The sequence below is a fragment of the Dreissena polymorpha genome, chromosome 14 (assembly GCF_020536995.1).
Source record: "Dreissena polymorpha isolate Duluth1 chromosome 14, UMN_Dpol_1.0, whole genome shotgun sequence".
Taxonomy (NCBI): Eukaryota; Metazoa; Mollusca; class Bivalvia; order Myida; family Dreissenidae; genus Dreissena; species Dreissena polymorpha.
In genome coordinates this window covers 72532340-72550287 of record NC_068368.1, presented here as the reverse complement: position 1 = coordinate 72550287, position 17948 = coordinate 72532340, and the positions used below count along the sequence as shown (strand labels likewise).

The following is a 17948-nucleotide window of genomic DNA, read 5'->3' as shown; positions in this document are numbered from 1 at the left end:
TTTGAAAATGTACGGCTCATATAAATATTTCAGAGCGCAAACGCGCATTTTGACAAATTGCAGATTACCTGCAAGTGTATTGGATATTGTTTCTAACGCAACACTTTTCAAACTTTAATATCTTTCTTATAAATTACGATTTTCATTCAAAATTGTAGGTGTAATCATTTGACTACATTCAGCGCAAGCTAACGATAACATCATTCATCACAGACGATCGGTCGCTTAATCGCGTGGAGTGGATAGCATGCAATTAGCCAAAATGCGGGTTTGCGCTTCTGATTATTCAAATCAGCCATATTTTTAAAAATAAATAATTTTATGTGTTTCTGGTGTAAGAACCCACATAAAATTAAGTATTGAAATAAATGTATAAAACGTGCCAAAAGACGAAACGATACTATACATACCCCACGTGCTTAAGCGTCCGATTGTTACGGATGAATGATTTTATCGTGAACTTGCTCAGAATGTAGTCGAATAATAACATTACAAATTTAAAGTTTGAAAAGTGTTGCGTCAGAAAGGTCTTCAAGTGTATTTTTGATCCTTGTAGAGAACATTTGTATAATGGGTGATTTCGCTCGAACCGGTCCAGATATGACATTCGTAGCATTCAAATACATAGCCGTGGAAAATTACAAAAAGACATATAATACTCACACAATATTTGGTAAGTATTTACACTTCTAAAACGCCCAAAGTTGGATGCATTCGTGTCATGAAGTTATTTTATGTCATTATGTTTTTAAAGTAGTAGTATTGGAGCAGTTAAATATGAAAGCGTTAGTTTTAAAGGAAACACGCATATTTAATGAGACAACATTTAAATGTAAAAACAATATCATCATCATTCAATTTGATAGGTCACATTTAGAACGAAAATGTTGTTGAATAAAATGCAAATTGTCATTATCTGACTTAAATACACTTCATCTGCAATGAATCGAAAAGTCTCCCAATTTTGGGAAAAGCATTAAGGGCAAAGTACGTACATATTGTCAAAAGCAACATACTGAGATGTTTGACACATATATGTATATCCCTTCGATTCAAACGAACGATCCTTCGCACTTGATGTTTTTGCCGATATGCATTTATTTGAATATCAGTTACACCCTTCAATGTACGATTCGTTTTAGCGTTAACGTAAACAATAGCTATATTCTCTGAAGATAAATTTTAAAAGTGTTTTACCTTGAAAAAAATGGAACGCTATCAACCGTGGTCGAATAAGTTATATTTAAAAACAACAACATATTTTTAACAGGTCACTCTGTGCAATGAATTCGTCCGTTAAAGAATTAATCAACAGTAAACGCGGGTAGCATCGATATAACCAGAAGTTTCAACATCAACTTCCAGAATACAAATAATAAATTAAACCACTGATAAAGGCAAGGCTCCAGCTACTACACGATAAAGGACTCATTGCACTTAACTGAACGCTCTTCATATTAAGTCCAAGTGTCATATAGATGCCGGATTAACACGGATCATATCCGGCACTATCCAGCTTTTGAACCGTGGCGTCGCTGTGCAGCTCCCTGTCAATCCTTGTAGGTCTTGGAAAGTCCCGGAATGTCCTTTTGGTTCGCCGCGTTTTTCAAAGTCCGGGAACACTTTTCAGTTAAAGAGTATATAAAGACTGATATGGTATCAATAATATATAGAACAGGTTGTTAGTGTAAAAATGGGATAATTTATTGTGCACGGCGTCAGTCCCCATTCTTCTGAAAGGACAAGGGACGACTTCATTTTGTTTGTGTCAGTTTCTGTTCTGTGTTGATGAATGTAGATCTACTTTTGAAGCTGATGGAAATCTTGATCCGGATTTCGAGCTTGTTTCACCTTGTTTCTGTTGTTCTTAATCAGTAGCGGATGGTGCTCGTTAAGATTAGTTGCAATAATGTAACTCTGCTCTCCGTTAACACTACGTTTCGAGTTACAAGTCGAGACGATAGAAGCAATGGAGCAAAATCAAAATCTATAAAATAACATTTTCTCCGGCAATTAGAGTAAGGATCACCCAAGAAAACAATTTGTATTCATTCCCAGACGAAAAAAATAAACAGTTAACGAGATAAAACATACTTTTATCGAAAATTAGATTTCCCAATAAAAACTCGATCAAATTTCGGCCATGACAGTTACCGCGTGATCTCGCGAGATTTGAAAAAGAAATGTAGGAGGAGCTATGCCATATAAGGTATCCTACTACGATGTTTACATAACAAAGAAAAAGCCCGCGATGGTACCCCGCCTTTTTTGCATGTACCAGAGTAATCACTTTAAACGCCGGAACAGAGCTTTTTACAAGATGGCCGACGTTTGAGAAAATAATAATTAATTGAAAATGGATTTAGATCTAACAAAATGTTGCAATTGCGGGAAGGAATTTTCAAAACAGAAGAAATCTTACGGTCGGAGAAGTTTGGGAGCAAGTGCAAAACTTAAAAAGATCGACAAGACGTTAAAAGACATAATCGAAGAAGAATTTACTGTGAAAATAACACCCGATTCAAAAAATCAACGCTTCCTCTGTGCATCATGTTCGTGGATGCTTGTTTCCATGGCCAAATCTTCAGTTGCGAAGCAGGAAGCACTGGAACGATTAAAAGGAGCGACAGGGGGTACCACCTATCTCGCCAAGAAATTACGGAGTCCGGTACCTACTCCAAGGAAGATAAAAAGACTAAGAACTGCTTCTCCACAAAAGGTAAACTCACTTTGATTGTACTGTATGTGTAGGGCATTTATGAAACGTTTAACCCCATTTCTCATATAGATAGCTCATTCTGCCAGAGAATATAAAGCATTTTAAGAAGATTTTGCTGATAGATTTTGTCAAATTGTTTTCAATGCCATGTATTTGGAGAAGAATTATTCAAATCTAGTTAAAGATAATTGTGATGATTTGAGACAGTATCAGGTCATTTCCCCCTTGAACTGTTGCCCTATGTAGCCCTGAGACGTTCACCCTTCTTTTATTTATAATAATGGATTGGACATGTATTTTAGATGTATGTGATAGTTGGTACCCAAATGGATTAATTATCACTTATCTGTTTTATTAGCTTGGCTGTTATCGGAGGAAACCCGAGATGTTGTCATAGCCAGCTCGTCGTCCACATAATGCTAAAATCTTAATAATTTGTCACACATTTGAACATTGCCTTTAAAATCAAAGTTCTTCCACCTACAACTGTGTTACTTGATATGTATCTGCACCTTCATTTCTTCTACATGCCATGCCCATTTAGGGTCACTAGGCCAAAGGTCAAGGTCACTTTGACCTGCACCCACAGCAAAGCATTCGCACACAATATGTGGTGCTCTTGTTTAAATTGCAATGATAACTGATGTGACAAACTTGCAGGATAACTTGTTTCATGAATCATTCATTTGATAGATGTACAGAAATAATGAATTCATAATCAGTTATCCAACCAATGTTGATTAGAATATGTTTGACTAGTTGATAGGCTATTTGAAAGCATTCAAAAAAATATAAAATATTTTAATTTGAAGATGACAAATAAATTTGTAATGGAAAATTCTCCTTTTATCACAATGATTTTTTCCCTACCCAACCAATTTCTTAATTTTCCATTACAAATTAAAAAAAGAATAGAAATTGGTTGGGTAGGGTAGAAATCATTGTGATAAAAGGAGAAAGTGCTCATATTGACAATAACCCAAGTTCTGTTGAATTCAAGAGCACTTGGGTTAGTGTTGCACTGACGTATTGAATTATGTTAGAATGGTTTTTCTGGTTTTTGTTACATTTTTTTTAACTCTTTTTTTCTAGCAGACACATTTTTGTGTGTTGCAGCAGATGACCTTTAAAACCAATTGACGAAAGAAGAAATTGATATTGATGAGGATATTTTCTGTATTACACTACGAAGCTTAATGTTGTATTGAAACAGCAGATCCTAATTGCTATCTGAAAGTTAATAGAATAGAAGTACAGTATTTCAAAGTTGAATCAATAAATTGTATAAGGGATTAAATAATTAAATCAAGTATAATTGATGTAATTGGCTTTGATCCAGATAAACAATGTGCAGTTATGAGAATTAGCTCATTTTAAGTAATTCATTTTTATTTTACATTCAAACATTTTTCAGGACTCTTCTGCAGACATTTACAGACAGCTTTTCGTGAAACTTGTTAAGACTCTATTTGTATTTTGTAGCCAACAACTTCATCTACTGACCCAGCAAGCCACACTGTTCAACCAACACAAACTTTTTCAACAAAAACCAAACCCAAATCAGTACCGGTAAGTAATGCTTATCTTTATACAATAGATTAAACTTTGTTGCTTTCTACAGGGCTTTTTTATGTCATTTTGGGAATATGACCCATACCCCTGGGAATGGGAATTTTAAGTGTAATTTTGGACAAAATTGGGAAGAAAGGGTTTACTTAAATGTTGATGATTTTAAGTTTAAATGAGGGTATATTCAATAATTCTTACTGATTGTAAACATACTGTACTGCTATATTAACCCATTTATGCCTAATAATGATTTAGTACATACAGAAAATAACTATTAATTTTAGCAATTCTATTCTATTATTTACACTGTTAACTTCTACTTCATGTGGATGCAAATTAATAATTACTTTTTTTCTGCAAAAAAGTGCAATTCATTTGTGTTTGTCTTGGATGGTTTGGATGGGCTTAACTGGGTAATAAAGATATTACACAATTATATAACTTATATAATTATTAGCCTGTATACAAACATATCCATTAATTATTAATAATTAGAAACTATTTGTTACATTTTAACCAACTACATCATGTGGAAAGTTTGGAATCCTAATAATACTTTCTTATTTTTACATTAATGAAAGTCAATTTAATGGTCTTGGTCTTTATGGACAATACTGGGTATAACTTGGTATCTGTGTTTGATCTGATTGACATTTCATGAACTCACTTACATTATTTTTCTAAAAATATGATATGATATGTAACAGAATGGTTTTTATGAAGGTAAAGGGAAATGGGTAGAGTTATGATGGATTATACATGTAATCTATCTTTTTGTTATCATTCAAATAATTTTGTTGATCTCATGTTGCATTAAGACTCGTGCTCCAATTTTAAATTATTGACACAGTTTTATGTCATCATTTATGACACTCACACAGTTTGTTCAACTAACAATAACACTGGGCCGCTTAGATAAACATTGGGCCTATTAGGGCCAGACAAAGGCCCTCTAACTGTTTATTAGGGGCCATAAAAGGTACACAGATAAGTGCCAATTAGGGCCCTCCCATTAACTGTGAAAACATGCTTTGATTGCTACAATAAGTGACAGATTCCTGTTAATTGTGTTTCAATTAAAAAAAAAAATTCTTCAATGATCACTCATTATCAATTCTGACTTTAAAGTTTAATGACTGTTATTGTAATTCTTTTGTAATCTGCACAAACATGAAACCTTAGAGATTCTATTTGGGGATTTTTCTTTACAATAGAGGCTAGCAGAGAAGTAGGGATGATAAAAAACAATTACAACTGCATGTTTAATGAATAAAAAATAGTATTGCCCAGTATTGCCCCACTTTCAGAGTATTGCCCGGGGCGGGAAAAACCGGGTTTTCCCGGGGGCGGGTTTTTCGTGCCAACCCTGAAGAAATATTATAAAAATAGGAAAAAAAAATACCAGAAGTCCCATTAATAGAAAATTGACTCATCTAACTGTTAAGGTCAGAAGATAACACTAGGCATAAATGGGTTAATCTAGGGCTAATAATTAGAAGTAAACCTGTTGTTATTTCAATACTTTTTTTTCTAAGCATCAATTGGGAATTTTAATCTTCAATTTGGTAAAAAAAAGATACTTTTTGCCATAGGGAATATAAACCAAATAATGGCTTTAAAATTGGCCCAAAAAAGGCCTGATCTATACTTGCCCAGAGGTTATAAAACATTGATCATGCTAAAGTCAAACCAACCCCAAGCATTTCTGCTTTTGATTGGTTTCAACTTTACACATACTTATTTTGTTAAAAAAAGTCTGTGTTCAGTCTGTCTATCACAAACCACATTGAATGGAGACAAAAAAGACCCAAGAATGTCTGAGTTTGTTTTGCATTGAGTATGCTTAAAGTTTTAATTAACTTGGGGCATTGTCTCACAGCATCCAATTGTTGTGATCTAACAACTAAGTGATTGAAAACAATGTTTGTACATACATTTATTATATTTTTAGCATTTTCATGTTGCTTACAGCCTGTTTATATGCAGTAAAGGTTAAATAGTATACTGTATATTCTGTGGACCAAATATCAAGAATTTTGTAAAACTATACCTATCAGGAAGAGCAGCAACCACTTTAGTTTCCTCCACTTTGAAACCCAAGTGTTCGTAAATGTCTCTCTGTATGCTTTTGGTGGCTGTGGCAGTCAAAACCAGGTTTGGTTTGTCTATAATACTTTGCACTACAGATACTTCTCTGTAGGCAGGTCTGAAATCCAGTCCCCTGAAAATGGCATAATACAGATAAAGGATAATTCATTGAACAAACAAGTGCTGTAATAAGTTGTAGGTACGCCTTGTGATAAATAGTGGATTAACTTACTCAGAATGAGTGATAACTACTTTTCTCAAAACTGTAACTATCCTATCAAACAATGGCATCTATTGCAATGTGTATTGAATTGTGGTAAAATACATACTTCTACATAGTTGCAAGTAAGTTGTTTGGAAAAAGAGTTAAATAATAAAATCACAAGCACATCAATTGAATTCTTATCAAAAGCACAAATGGTTATATCCATTACAAAACAATATCCTTTTAGATTTTCATAGTAAAGCATCTGCATAAGAAAATGTAGCCACTATTTTCTTTTTAATACCATATGACCTTTTTTTGGACCGGAGGAAAACCATTTTCGAAATGGTCAAACTTGTCATAAGACTCACATTCTGATAAAAGTTTTATGATAATTTGTGTAAAGATATAGTCTCTATAACCTGCACAAGCTAAATTTTGAACACATGCATGGACGAACCGACATCTTGGTATCACAATATCTCAACTTGAGAAATTTATGTATTCAGGTGAGCTAAAAATTTACTGTAAAATAATTACCATGTTGAAATACAATGTGCTTCGTCAAACACCAAAACACAGATTCTTGATTTCAAATCTTCCTTTATTATTTTCATCCATTTGGCTAAAGTTGCTGCTTCTGGCGAGGCAAATAGAACACTGAACCTTCCCCCTCTTATATCTGAAATAAAATGTTCCAATTATTGTAGCTGTTAGAAAATAAGTTAACTTTTGATTTTCTGAAGCAGACAACCTTAAAGCATCTGCAGTCCAAAAAGTGTGTGACAAAGTATTTTAAGATTGTAAAAGAAATATTTTAAGATTGTAAAGAAAGACATGTGTTAGAAACACTAAATCCCCATTGATCTTTGACATTGAAGGATGACCATGACCTGTCACCCATAAAAATGTCCAGCTCCATGAGATACATATGCATACAAAATATCAAGTTACTATCAGACATGTCAATAATGAATTGATATGGCTAATGTTAAAGTTGGACACAAACTTGACAGTTGACCTCGAAGGAAGACCTGTACCCTTTACCCATCAAAATTAGTACCTCTATGAGATACATATGCATTAGAAATATGAAGTATATGGTTAAAAATGTATGGTATACCTTAAATGATATTATATGTTTGACCTTGAAACCATGAATGATGACATTGACCTGTCAACCCTAAAAATGTGCTGCTCTATGAGATACATATGCATGCTACATGTGAAGTTGCTATCAGGAAAAGGTACGCAGGTTTGACAAAAAAACAACCAAAAGGCAAACCTACCAACCAAAAGGCAAACAGACATTGCAAAAACATTGGGGTTGGGTAGTAAACATACAAATGACAACGGGCCCATAAGCATTTTTTCATATGCCACACTTCTTTTTAAATTTCTGTAGGGTGGTTTATGTTGCTTGGATGTAAAGGTTAATAAGTAAAAGCTTGGAACAGATAGACTATTTTCGTATTACAAACATGTGTCACACAGACAGATATGTGTTTCAATTTAACCAGCTCATGAATATTTTTCTGAAGATTCATTATCTAAAACATGACATATTAAACAATATTTCATTGTGCAACTGGTTCTTATCAGAGCTTCATCAATTCTATCTAGGGTTTTATACAAAGCTAGCCCTATCCCCCTTCTCAATGATACTTATGTTTCAGTTTTACCTTTAATTTCTGTTTCATCGGAGAGGGATGCAGCAGGAATGCTGTGACTCTTCAGATATTCAACCTGATCAGCCATCAATGCCTTCAAAGGAGAGATGACAAGAGATGTATGCCACACATCTCTTTCTCCTTTCAGCTGAAAATATGTTAAAGGAGCCAGTGAGTTTCAAATTGTAATATCTACTTCTGAGTTTCCAGTGGAATCTGCTTGTAATAAAAATGTTCATATATTCATTACTGACAATGGCTGTGGAAATGATTTCCCCCACCCTTTTTTATGTGTGTGGTGTTACCACTCAAATGTGACTCAGTTTTTTTCATCTAAGTCTACTCTGATGATGAAGTTACATCTTTTTCTATAGAATCCAATGAGCTGAGAAAATTTGTAATATCAGATTATATATAATTGTTTCCCCCTAGATACTAATGCTTTTGTTTTAGACAACAAACATAAAACAATTTTACTCAAGATAATGAAATTCTCTGTTTGTTTCATTCTTCTTGCATTTGAAATAATAAACAAACCAGCATTTCCTAAGATGTTGCTTCTTTTTATGAAATAGTGAAAGTCATGTGCTGCAATTAATTCATCTACTCTTCAACAAATGATAAAACTGTCCATAATTCATATAGGTGACACCCAACACCTATATAAGAATATGAAGACATAATCATTGATTTGGTTGGGTAGAAACCATTGAGATAAAAGAAGAAATTGCTCAATGTGAGCATCTTTTATCAGAATAACTTATAGAGACAGGGCCCTTGCTACACTTTGGGGGACTGGGGCCGGGGCCCTTAGAGGGGGAAATTTTGCGTTGTTTTGGGCGTAAAGGGGAATTTTAGTAGATCTTTTTACCAACCATTCAACACTTAAAATTGCTATAATTTAATGTAATTTACAAAAAAAACCATTTAATCGAAGGTTAAAAGCATGATATCAGCTGGCATCATAGGTATCAAAGTAAAAAAATGGGAAATTTTTTTTTTTTGCTTTTTTTGAGGGGGGAATATTTGGCTGAAATAGGGGAACACAGTATACTATTTTAAAAAGGAAATGGGGCCGAATTTCGGCCCCAAAAACAGAAAAACGAGGGCCCTGAGAGAGGTCTACAGCAAACTAAAATCCTGTTTATGTTTGACTTGTAGCACATTTCAGCAGATTACTTTATTTATATTTGTAAGTCCCTATTGCCTTTTATTTTAGCCTTCGTAAAAAGAGCTAATACTTCGAATCGGTAAACAAACAAAAGCATGCCAAGTCGGCATCTCTCTTGTGACCGCTTCTTCTATTATGAATTTGTTTGCAGCATTATAGTTTACATCTACGTGATTTGCAATCATAATGGAAGGGGTGGGGGAAGAACTAACCTCGTCTAAAATCAATGGTACAAAGATGTAAGTCATTGATTTTCCGAATCCAGTTGGTAGCAATCCAAAAACATCGCATCCATCTAATAAGTACGAGATGATATCAGTCTGCTGTGGCTTCAGGGTAACATTTAAACCGTATTTTTCTTTTACTCTCTCGATCGCATTTACGTAGGCCGCCATGTTGGCTTTATTGAAAAATACTACGATTTCCATATATGGATACGATTTCCATATATGAAAATGGGTTTCTGACCTATTTTCTGATTGGCTGCCAAAAACTTATGCAAATAAGGTCAAACCGGAAATTCCAACGTTTTGTTTCAAGATGGCGGACGATCTAGGCGAAATCACTCTGATCCTTATGTTGGTTTTGGAAAAAGTGGAAATAACGCTTTAATTGGTATGTTTCATTAGAAATTTTTACTCGTATGAACTGGAAATTCTTTTTTGTCCTCAAATAGTTCAAGTTTAATGCTCTACACTGTAAGATAAGTCTTAAAATCATGCCGGTGTGATTCACTCCGGCACTTGCTCCATTGAAAAGACCTTTTGGATTCATAACTGTCGCCGGACGTAGGACGAAGACAGTTATGTTTATCACAACTAGTTAAGATCGTTTTGCCCACTTTTTCTATTCGTTTTATTTTGGCTGGCATTTCGAAGTGTAAGCTTAGTACATGAAATACTCATTCTAGATCCGATTGCATATTGATGGAATCACCGAGTGTGTATGCGCGTGTGTGCATTTTGGAGTTCATTAGGTCCATCCGCGCCAGAGGCTGAATTTTGTAAGGACCTGGAGTGTGACCCAGCACTTACACATTTAATTACTTCATGCAAAAATACGGACACATGTTGAATCATATGATATCCGCAATTTCCGGGAACGGGTATTGAATCCGGGTCGCATAGATGAGAATCGCATGTACATATAAGTGCGCTAACCGGACAGCCGAATTGATGGACACACCAAACATCAACCTACTTTTATATAAATTATTGTCGGTTAGGGGCAAATCGTGTTTCGTAGTATCGCTGTCGTGTTTTTTTATGTGGCTGTCGTGTAGGTCCGGGAAAGTCCGTGTAAATGACATGTTGATCCGTGTTTATGACGGCTATCATTATCTCCACCGTGTTGGTCCGCGACACTCAGTGTTGGCGCCGGGTTGATTGTGTGGTGATTCCGGACTTTGTAGATATCGTGTTATCACCGGGTAAAAGGTGTTCGGAAGTCATTCAACGCTCAAAAATTAACAAAACGTCCTCGAATCGTCCCAAATCTTGATCAGATTGGATCAAGGACGATCGGGGACTGCCATTCAAATTCTAGCTTATATGGAATTGAGGCTAAAGACTAAACGTTTTATAAGATTATATTACTGAAAGTTCGGTATAATTTGGAGATGTTCATGAATATTGGAGAACTGCTCACTATTATGACCAAAATATGAAAAATATGTGAATAAACACGCTAATATATAACAAGTACAGTGATTATTTTCATCATTTATACTACACCCATGGTTTATTAATAAGGTTGAGATCCCACAGCAATTGTGCGCCAAGATGTTGACAGTTTGATAAGTTCGAAGGTCAACTCCAGTGGTGCAACAAGGGAAGCATTGTTGTCTGAGGCTGCTTGTGGACCACATGGATTACTCGATGCACCGGTATAACGTCGTCATTAATGCTTTAATATAACAAAGGTACTAACAGTTATGAAACTTTTTTCAAAGCAATAAAGACATACAAACAACAATCAACAATAAACCCAATACAATTATCACAGGCATCAAAACATGAACAGACCTGCACGTCTTTAATATCCTAGATTGCTTAAAAAAATGACTAAATTTGAATTCGATAATTACCATATCGTAATTGTATTGCAAATGCATTACACTTGTCTTGTTGCATCTTAGTTGGTCAGATATGGACTAATATGAACATTTCACTGATCAATATCTTGGAGGGAAAAAGCCCCCGACACTTAAAATTCTAAGCAACGTATGTTTTGTTAATCGGTCAACGTTTTGCATTATTTAAAGCCGCCCGAGTTAATATCTCTCACAACAATGTGGTAAATTCAACTGACCAGAATTGATCAGTATTCGTCAGATACATTCTAAAAGCTTAACTCGTCCATACTGATTTTTGCAAAAATTGTCCCCAAAAAATGCCAAAATCATCAAATATACGAAACCTAATCATGTACATAACGGAATACTCAAGACTATTTTTAACCTGTGACGTATTCACGCTTTGGGTCACTTGAGCGCCAATTTCAAAACAAAGAACTACTTAATAATACAAGCAATTTTCAAACGAATTATGTCTACGGATAGCCCTAGCAAAGTGATTATAAAACATGTTTTTGTCTTAATGGAATAACGAGGATCAGTGTGTATGGAATATCATGTTCGTAAAAAGTCAGAAGCAAGCTGATTGCATAAAAATGATTTCTCAGATCAGAGCGAATTCAATAAGGCCTATTTGTGGATTGAAAACAAAAGGAGTTTTTATCGAGTTTGTTGAAAGTTTATTGAAATTTGTCAAGAAATATGCATAGATATTGACAAAAAAATAACGCTGCAAAAACATTACGCTGCTATGTCCTGTCTATTTGCTTGTCCCATTTTAAACGGGTAATGACATGATTATTCATCATTCATGCAAATGGCGTTGTAAACAATGATGCAATGGCCACGTGGTTTTACATGTGATTTTTCAATGTAAAATTAGATTATTTCTGTGCATGCACAGAAATTAAAAAGCCCTATCTATGTACTAAACATTTCTTGACCGATTTTTACCAAATTGTTTGCACGTCTGACATGAATACAAACACATTTTGACTCATAATCACTTTTTTGCGACACATAACAAAAAGGGCAAAAAGTAAAGTAAAAAATGATGACACAGAATATTTTAATATTAATGTTATGAAAAAAACATAACATATTTAATACGGATTTTAGTTTTTAAAGAAAAAGTATTTATTTTGGTAAGGATTGAAATATTCAAAAACTTATTCAGGAATACATGTTTAGATAGTAGTAAAATTAAAGGTTTTCTTTTTAAACATGTACGATGTGATATATGATCAGTAAATGAATGCATTACACATACATTGTACAATAGTGCTAGTTATATAATGTTAAAAATTATGTACCGAATACTTTAAGTTTAGGTAAAATTGTTTTTTTTTATATCTACATATTTTATAACATCACTACATCGTGCTTGATTTCACAAAACGTATAGATTGATGCGACTTCATTTCTACATCCTTTACTACGTTTGACTGAATACTGTTTTGTTAAATGAAACTGTTATGAACCAACTCGAAATTAAATCAAATAAAACAATCACATTGTATCTGCGTATTTGATCAGACTGAACAAAAGTGGTGCCAAAATGCATTAATCGCCACAACATTACTCGGAGGAAGAAACACATACATATGTCCTTTGAAATCGACACTTTTGAATGTTTTAATTATTAATATAAGAATTAAGTGATTCATCGCTATTACATGTACAAATTTGAATTGTGTTTGCATAATGTCTAGCTTTTTTATTTAATTTCGTATCAAGTTTAATGTTGTGTATCGTTTCTAATAAAGAAGGTTTCAAACCAATGATTCGGTTTATCCCTTAATACCCTGTGTTTAGCTTCGATTTTAAACATGTGCGCGCATATACATTCTGTAAGAATGTTAACAAAAACATGAATTCGCGGTATAAATATTGCTTTTGGTGGTATAGATCAGATTTAATATCCCGAACATGATTTTTTTTACACTTGCTAGCTTAGTTTGTAAAGAGCTTGTCCGAGAATCATGGGCTCGATACCCGGCACAATGCATGTGGGGATTAGTTATTACATGTTTTGCACAGATATTCCCCAAATACATCCTATTCAAGTAGGGCAGTTGACAGTTACCGGCAGTTCGTACAATTACAAACGGTAAAACCAACTACTGCACGGAAAAATACAGTATCATGACCTGATAAATTAATCGCTGTGATATGAATGAAATACCATAACAACGGCACAAAGTACAACTTAACAAAATAACAAAATTAACATCATATTGCTAGACGTAAAGAAACACCATGTAAATGCGTCAACTGGTGTGAAAGTACCAGAAATGTTTGCTGCAAGAATAGCTGCAAACTTTTCCGCGGTCCAACAACCACGTTGTGAACGGTAGGTTGAGTTTATTTATTAATCTTTTGTTTGCTTTAGTAATGGTTGTATAATAATGTCTGTATTTGTTTACGTGCACCAGAACAAGTTTTCATTTTAAATGGATAAAATATGTGTGTGCTTGATTTATATAACGGTGCAATTCCCAACTGAAGTACCATTACAACAGCTTAAATATATGTTTACATACATACATTATGACTGAATATTGTTAAAACATCTGTGCTTATTCACCCTGCATAGCATTCAAATACTGCAATATAATTTGCCCCCTATCTTTTGGCATTTCATGGAACTCATTTCTCTTAAGAAACAATTACATGTTTACATGCCAAGAAATGCAGCAACATGTAAAATCTTATTTTAAGGGTAAACAGCATTATGTCTATAAAAAAAGCTGTTCATGACTACACAGATAATATGTGAATTGTATGTTAATTGTATCGGTAGTTGAAATTGTCACTGTAGTATAAGTTTAGGAATCTGCAGCATTTACAACATATTTTAGTTGTAAAGTCAATGTATTTTGTCTATATTTTTGTTTTCAATACACAGTCAATATCCGTTAATAAAATTATGATGCTCTTTTCAAAGAAAAATCGAAATTATTTGAAAGAAATGTACTTTAATCGGTCAGTTTTATCTGTGCATGTTTTCATCATGCTTCATTCGATATAGCTAAATTCCAAACTGCGCCTTAGTAACATATGATGTTACCAAGGCGACATGTAACCGATGACTAGTTATTGCCATTAAAGTGTTGCTGTGTCAATAAAACTGAATTTTATTGCTAATGTAACGATTTATCGTTACTGCTCATATAAACATGAATTTGGTGTGAGAAAACACACACAATATTTGACGGAAAGTTGTATATGTACGGAAAAACACGGAGTTACGAATGCATTATATCAACTGTTACTTTACGTGCAAACATTAGTTATACGTAAATTTACGAGTTTTAAAGAAAAGCTACTAAATTAACGTTTTGAAATAACGTTTGATTTATGAAAGTATGTATTTCTAACAATCGGCACCCAGAAACATTATATTTGAGGCACGACGATAGAAAATCACAATGAGTAACAACTTCATATCGCCTTTATTGGAAAGCTAAATACAAAAAGCATTAAATCATATTTACATTAAGATCAGTTTCGTGAAACGAGGGAAGAAGCTGCAATAAGGTTATAAAAGGCCAAATATTATTTTTGTATGTTCATCGTGGAGCACACATAATAGAAAAGTTAAATAGTTTCCGTTAAGTTAAATTATTTCGAATACATAACCTTAATATAGTAAGTTGCAGTTACAGTCAGTTAAAATAAAACTATTATGAGATAAGAATAGATATATAAACTTAAAAGTAGGTAAACAGTCATACACTTAACAATTGTATTTTTCAGGTGTGCTGATCGACAAATCGAGAATTCGACATGACGCGGCAAACATTTAAAAGACGCAATTAAGGCAGATATCAATTAATCTTACCATGAAATGCAAATTGGGGAATCATCAATAGATTTAACTGACAAAGAAACATAAATCTCGGTGAGACTAAAAACGTTTTGAAACGTGTTTACAAAACAATTGAATCATTGCATTATGAATTCAGTGCAATCTCGCAACATCATAATGTATCTTAATCAGATCCTTAAATAAATAATAATCATTTTCCCAACCTTGACAGGCGGTTCTGCATATATCTACATAGCTTTCAAACCTATAATAATGGAACGATGGCATTGTGGTTTTCTCATCTTTTTATATTTTTATACTAAAAGATATAAACATTGCTTTTTATATATTCTAACCTCAGAAACAGATGATTGCCATTCCCATCTTCAACAGCTCAAACGTCTAGGCATATAATCTTCCTGCTCGCCAAGAACAGCTCAACTTTTTAGACAGGTACAATACTTTGTCAACACGGACAGCGCATATCGCCGATGAAAGTAATTATATTTCTATTTACGGAAGCCGAAATCTGCGAGGCAAACCATGCCCATTTTTGTCAATGACGGCCAAACAATTCGGGGGCAGATGATTCACCTATTCATCACAAGTGACGCAAAAGTCAATGGAAGGTAATATATCTATCCAGCATTGAAGGCGCCATCCTCCGAGGCAGGCTATGCCCCTTCTCACCTAAGACATTGCGAAACTCCAAGGCATTAATTATCCGAACAATATTTCGTAAATAACTTAATTCAGATGCAAAATATTACTTCACCCAAGGCAACTGTTAAATCATTTATTGGGTTGTACCGCATGAACATTGTCCCGCAAAGCTATAATCGATAATAGTTATACATATTTGTACTAACATTATATGTGTGTGCTTCATATGCTTCGATATATCAGTCGATATGACCATATGTGTTTCAGTACAATCAGACTGCTATCGATTCAGTAAACTATCAAATACTAATTATTTGTAAATTCAAAATAACATGGTTAATGTTTAAAATGTATCGATACCAAACTCATACTTTTCCATATCTTACCAAAACTCTGAATATATATATATATATATATATATATATATATATATATATATATATATATATATATATATATATATGAAATCAAGTAATTGACATACTTCCATTCTTAACAACAGAAAAACATCCCCCTTGAGCATTGTGAAAAACAAAAACTCACACTGTGGTCGTGCAAATTGCATATTGTGTGTGACCGCAAACATGGCTTAAAATGCGAGTCGTGGTCGCAACTATAATATGACGTATTATCATTTCTTTTCTTTTGAAAGAAAAATAAAATAGATGATTATAGTCGTAAAGTATCATCAGTCTTCCGATCGTTATTGATCATTGTGGTACCTGGAGGTGCAATACAATTCAGATTGTTTACGAAATAATTCTTCCGATCGTAATTTATTATTGTGGTACCACGAGGTGCAGGGCAATTAAGATTGAGTATTCAAAACTTTTATGATTATGCAATTTTATTACCGATGCAATTCAAAATCAAAGTACTGACAGTACTGATGTGACGATGCTTTTTGAGAGGATTGATATAAAAGCATCAATTTACGTTTATCTACATCACCAAAATTGTGTATGTGGGTACGAAAATTTTGGGTACGAAACAAATATGGGTACGGAAATTGTGGGTACAAAAATTATGCCCCAAAAATGGTAAAAAAAATTGGGTAGGAAAAAAAATTGGGTAGGAAAAGAAATCGGTGCGAAAAAAATTTGGGTACGAAAAAAAATTTGGTACGAAAATTGGGTACGAAAAATTTAGATTGAGAATTTTTTTTTTTGGGGGGGGGGGTACGGGAAAGTAGTACCCGTTGGGAACTTGAACCATTCAGCGAAACTGGGAGGCGGGTTACATTCTCGAACAAATATAACAAGAAATATCTTTAATTATATATTCGACTTGTACTTTCTGTACCACTTATCTTAAAATACGTTCTGTTACAGTAAAACGTTTGTGGGTTATAACATTACGCTTCAGCAGATATATTCAAAACTTGACATGATCTTTAAATACACCATGCTCTTTAATTCAAAATGTTTATCATATCAAACTTTATATTTCGTTGTTTTCTTTCCTAAGTTAATGAGGTCATGTGTACGGACGTGATTTCACGTAATTTTTCTCTTTTGATAATTGTTTTTTCTCTAATTCAATTAGCTTGGGCATGTTTGTTTGTTAAGTACGGCAATTATTTCATGATGATTCCCGAAAGTAGGTATGAGCACATAGTAGTAAGAGTACTTGAATACGTGAGTTCGCCCATGAACACATGGTAAGGTTAACTAAATCTCAGCGATATGACCTAATATGTGTTCAAAACAGCAAACAATATCCAACAAAAAAATGAATTATCAAACATAGTATGTGCACTGATGTGGCTCTGTAATTTCTGATTGAAAAGTTTATTAAATATGCAAAATGAGAAAGCACGCATAAGAGCGAGTTTCATAGATATTATATGGCTATTATGCTGTTTATATACCATACTCGCTACAAAGTTTACAAATGGCAAGTTTGAAATAATTCGTTTTCTTTACACTCATGATCGCGTTAAACGTTAATTATACAAGTTTTCATTCGCAATTCATTT

The 17948-nt window shown here is 33.8% G+C and overlaps 1 protein-coding gene across 1 annotated transcript; it reads right to left on the bottom strand.

The window, feature by feature from the left end:
- Nucleotides 1-8246: 8246 nt before the first annotated feature.
- Nucleotides 8247-10242, bottom strand: LOC127857478 (uncharacterized). Its single transcript, XM_052393874.1, has 2 exons — nucleotides 9635-10242; nucleotides 8247-8399 (listed from the first exon to the last, which is right to left on the bottom strand). The coding sequence occupies exons 1-2, from the start codon at nucleotides 9848-9850 to the stop codon at nucleotides 8247-8249; spliced, it is 369 nt and encodes a 122-aa protein (XP_052249834.1). The 5' UTR covers nucleotides 9851-10242.
- Between the last annotated feature and the right edge of the window lie 7706 nt (nucleotides 10243-17948).